This window comes from Ananas comosus, linkage group 16 (genome assembly GCF_001540865.1).
Source record: "Ananas comosus cultivar F153 linkage group 16, ASM154086v1, whole genome shotgun sequence".
NCBI classification, from domain to species: domain Eukaryota; kingdom Viridiplantae; phylum Streptophyta; class Magnoliopsida; order Poales; family Bromeliaceae; genus Ananas; species Ananas comosus.
The window spans coordinates 8,810,454-8,813,548 of NC_033636.1; the positions used below are offsets into that span (position 1 = coordinate 8,810,454).

The 3,095-nt window shown below is 48.0% G+C and overlaps 1 protein-coding gene across 1 annotated transcript; it reads right to left on the reverse strand.

The window, feature by feature from the left end:
• LOC109721925 (acyl transferase 4-like) lies at window positions 250-2,709 on the reverse strand. Its single transcript, XM_020249748.1, has 2 exons — window positions 2,165-2,709; window positions 250-1,512 (listed from the first exon to the last, which is right to left on the reverse strand). The coding sequence occupies exons 1-2, from the start codon at window positions 2,585-2,587 to the stop codon at window positions 676-678; spliced, it is 1,260 nt and encodes a 419-aa protein (XP_020105337.1). The 5' UTR covers window positions 2,588-2,709; the 3' UTR covers window positions 250-675.

The window sequence follows — 3,095 nt, forward strand, 5'->3', positions numbered from 1 at the left end:
TTAGCTTATTAATTCCGCTAGTTGTACCAGCAAGATCTGCCATAGTGACTTGGTGATTACCCAACAGTGAACTAAGTAAGTCTGGTCCCAGACCAACCAACTTCACAGTCCCAAACTGTACACCAGCAAAATCTCTGCTTATATCGGTATTTAACTGTCTGGACTGGCAGAATATCACCGACTTAACTAGCAGAATATTTTCTACAATCTGGCTCTGATACCAAATTGTAGAATATTAGCGTACCAAACTAATAATAAAACTCTCTTTATTACACACAAAATAACTCTCATTCACATACACCTATAAGACTACAAACCTTACACACTCACTTCACTATTTCACTACACCTTATAACACTTCCTCATCTCACACCACCACTCACACCCTTACTTCACTATATCTCACTCTTCACTCTCACTTTTGCACTCTTGCACTCTTGCACACTTGGTGTGGAAGCCTCACACCTATTTATAGGCCTCCAGCCAACCTACATAAGCACTTTAGAATATTCTAGAATACTTGCTTCTAGAACTTACTAAAGTGCTCTATTAGCAAGTGGTGAGCACTTTATTCTTAGAGTTTTCTAAAGTGCTCCATTAGCTAGTAGAGAATTGGAAAGAGATAGAGCATTCTAGAATGTTCTATTAAAGAGAGGGAGAGTTGCCTCTTTCACTTCAGCAGTTCATTGCAGAACACAGCAGAGTGTGCTCTTCCTCGACGCAGCGCAGCATCAATCTGATCCCCTGCTTCGGCGCCGGCGGCTTCAGATATATGGCTGACGCGACAATGTTCACGTCATCGTTCAGCGGGAAAACGTAGCTCGGCTCCCCCCACCCGTAGTCGACCTCGTTGAAGCCGAGACGGCTCCAATCCGACACGGTTAGCGTGCCGTAGTCCAGCGGCATGTTGTAGTGGTTGTCCTTGGCCCCTCCATTCATCCAGTCGACGAACCGCGTCGAGAGCGCCTCCTTCGCATCCCTGATCATGGCCACGATCTCGACGATCGATGCGTTGTCGATCTCCTTGCTCGTCCTCGTGATCCCCGCGGGGTACACGCAGTTGCCGTAGTAGCCTTCGACCGACGGCAGCACACCGTGCAGCAGGTGGCGGGTGCTGGCCGCGAAGCACAGGCGGACCTCGGCATCGGGGGGTAGGTTGATGGCCTTGGCGCGGCACTTGTAGAGCATCGCAGTGACGACGTCGAAGGTCGAGCACTTGTCACCCGTGGCGGCCGCGAAGTCGTTCTTGGTGCGGTTGATGCTCTCCGATGAGATCTCGATCACAGAGATGACGAATTTGAAGGCCGTGGAGGACGGCGGCGGACCACCATGGGGGATCTTGGGGGGGTCCGGAATGGCGTCGCGGGACCAGACGGGCGCGACCGACGGCTCCGGGAGGCCTCTCGCCATCTCGCTGACGGCTTTCAGGAACTGGGCCGCGCCCTGGCCATCGAACACCAGGTGGTTGAAGCAGATGCCGACCGTGATTCCGCCGCACTTGAATACCGTCACCTGAGGTTAGATAGCTGACCTATGTGAGATCGGAGGAATAAAGGTTTGCACTGAATATTCTTAGTTTCAAAAGCAAAAGCTACCACACCAATACAAAAGTTGAACATTATCAAATACCAAAACAAAACTGTAGGATAAATTATACAATTTTTTCCTTAAATACTTAAATAATACTATAACACTAATAAAGTCAAATTAGGATGGCTACATCTGTCAGAGCTGAGAGTTTTGCTCCGCTGAGCTCGCAGTTTCCTGGAAGAAATGAATGGTAGACTAGCATGCATCTGTCTTTATTGAAAGCCGAGGCCTACTTCCTGTCAAACCGGTCCCAAAAGCTAACCAAAATAATCGGGTTAGAATTTAGACAATAACTCAAACCCGAAAATTGAAGTGATTGAGAGAAATCTCTGCCAAAAGATCAGCTGAATTAAAAAAATCTTACTACAAACAAGATCCGATGTTGTCGGATTGAGAGATTATCTTTTTAATTGTAAAAACTAAAATGCATTGTGCTAGATTATAGGAAGTAAAGGGACTATCTATAAAGTTTACGTTTGTATTATCAGCCAAATAGTTTCTGAAACCACACTAAAGAAGATCTGGATGAACAGTACTCCAAATTAAACATCGCAAATATTAGATCGGATCTGACCTGCGCCATGAGGATGGTGTCCTCGAGCTTCACCTCGGGGGGAGGGCGAGGGAGGAGCTCCTCTCTAGGGATCATGAGGGGGCGCTCGAGCTGGTTCACGTCGTCCAGGGCGCAATCGGCCTCCGCCTCCACGAACCAGATCCCGTCGCCGGAGCACTCGACCAAGGGCGCGCCGGAGACGCTCTCGACGATCCTCCCGGCGACGGGGAAGTAGGGGACGAGGGCGCGGGCGAAGCCCTCTCTCATGGCAGCGGCGGCGCCTCCGCCGCCGCCGCCGCCGGAGAAAACTTGGATGCATTCGACGGAGAGACGCGAGTTGACGGCGCGGTCGATGGAGGAGAGGGGGAGGAGGAGCGTCGAGGCCGGGGTCGGCGACGCGGGGGGGACGAGGGTCGGAGGGGACTTGGTCACCGTGGGGCTCATGGCGATCGAAGCTTTTGGGGGCGTGGAAATGGAGATGGAGATGGAGATGGAGATGGAGAGAGAACAGGGAAGGGGGTGAATGAATGAACGTCTACGGACGGTTGACAATGGTGTGTACCAGTGAAGACCCGCGGGATTTTGAAGATGTAAAATAATTTATTAATATTTAATTAATTTTGAAATAAGTCGGCATCCTGCTCTGCGACGGAAGGCTGAGTGAAATCGAATCACATTAAAAATGGTGGGAGGTTAGATTAGAACGAGTCATATTTGAAGCGACGTAAGGTTGGTTAAACTAAGTTATAATTGAAATATGTGAACGCTGTATCTGTACGTTTTAAAATAAAATTGTTATATATTTATAATTGTTTGAGCTTTTGGGATTAATGATTAGTGCCAATGATTCAGCAACAATGGTTCTAATGATGAGAAATTATCAAATAAATTGCTAGCAGTGAACTCATAGGCATATAGTTTTTAAAAAAATTTAAATTTATAAGTAGATATT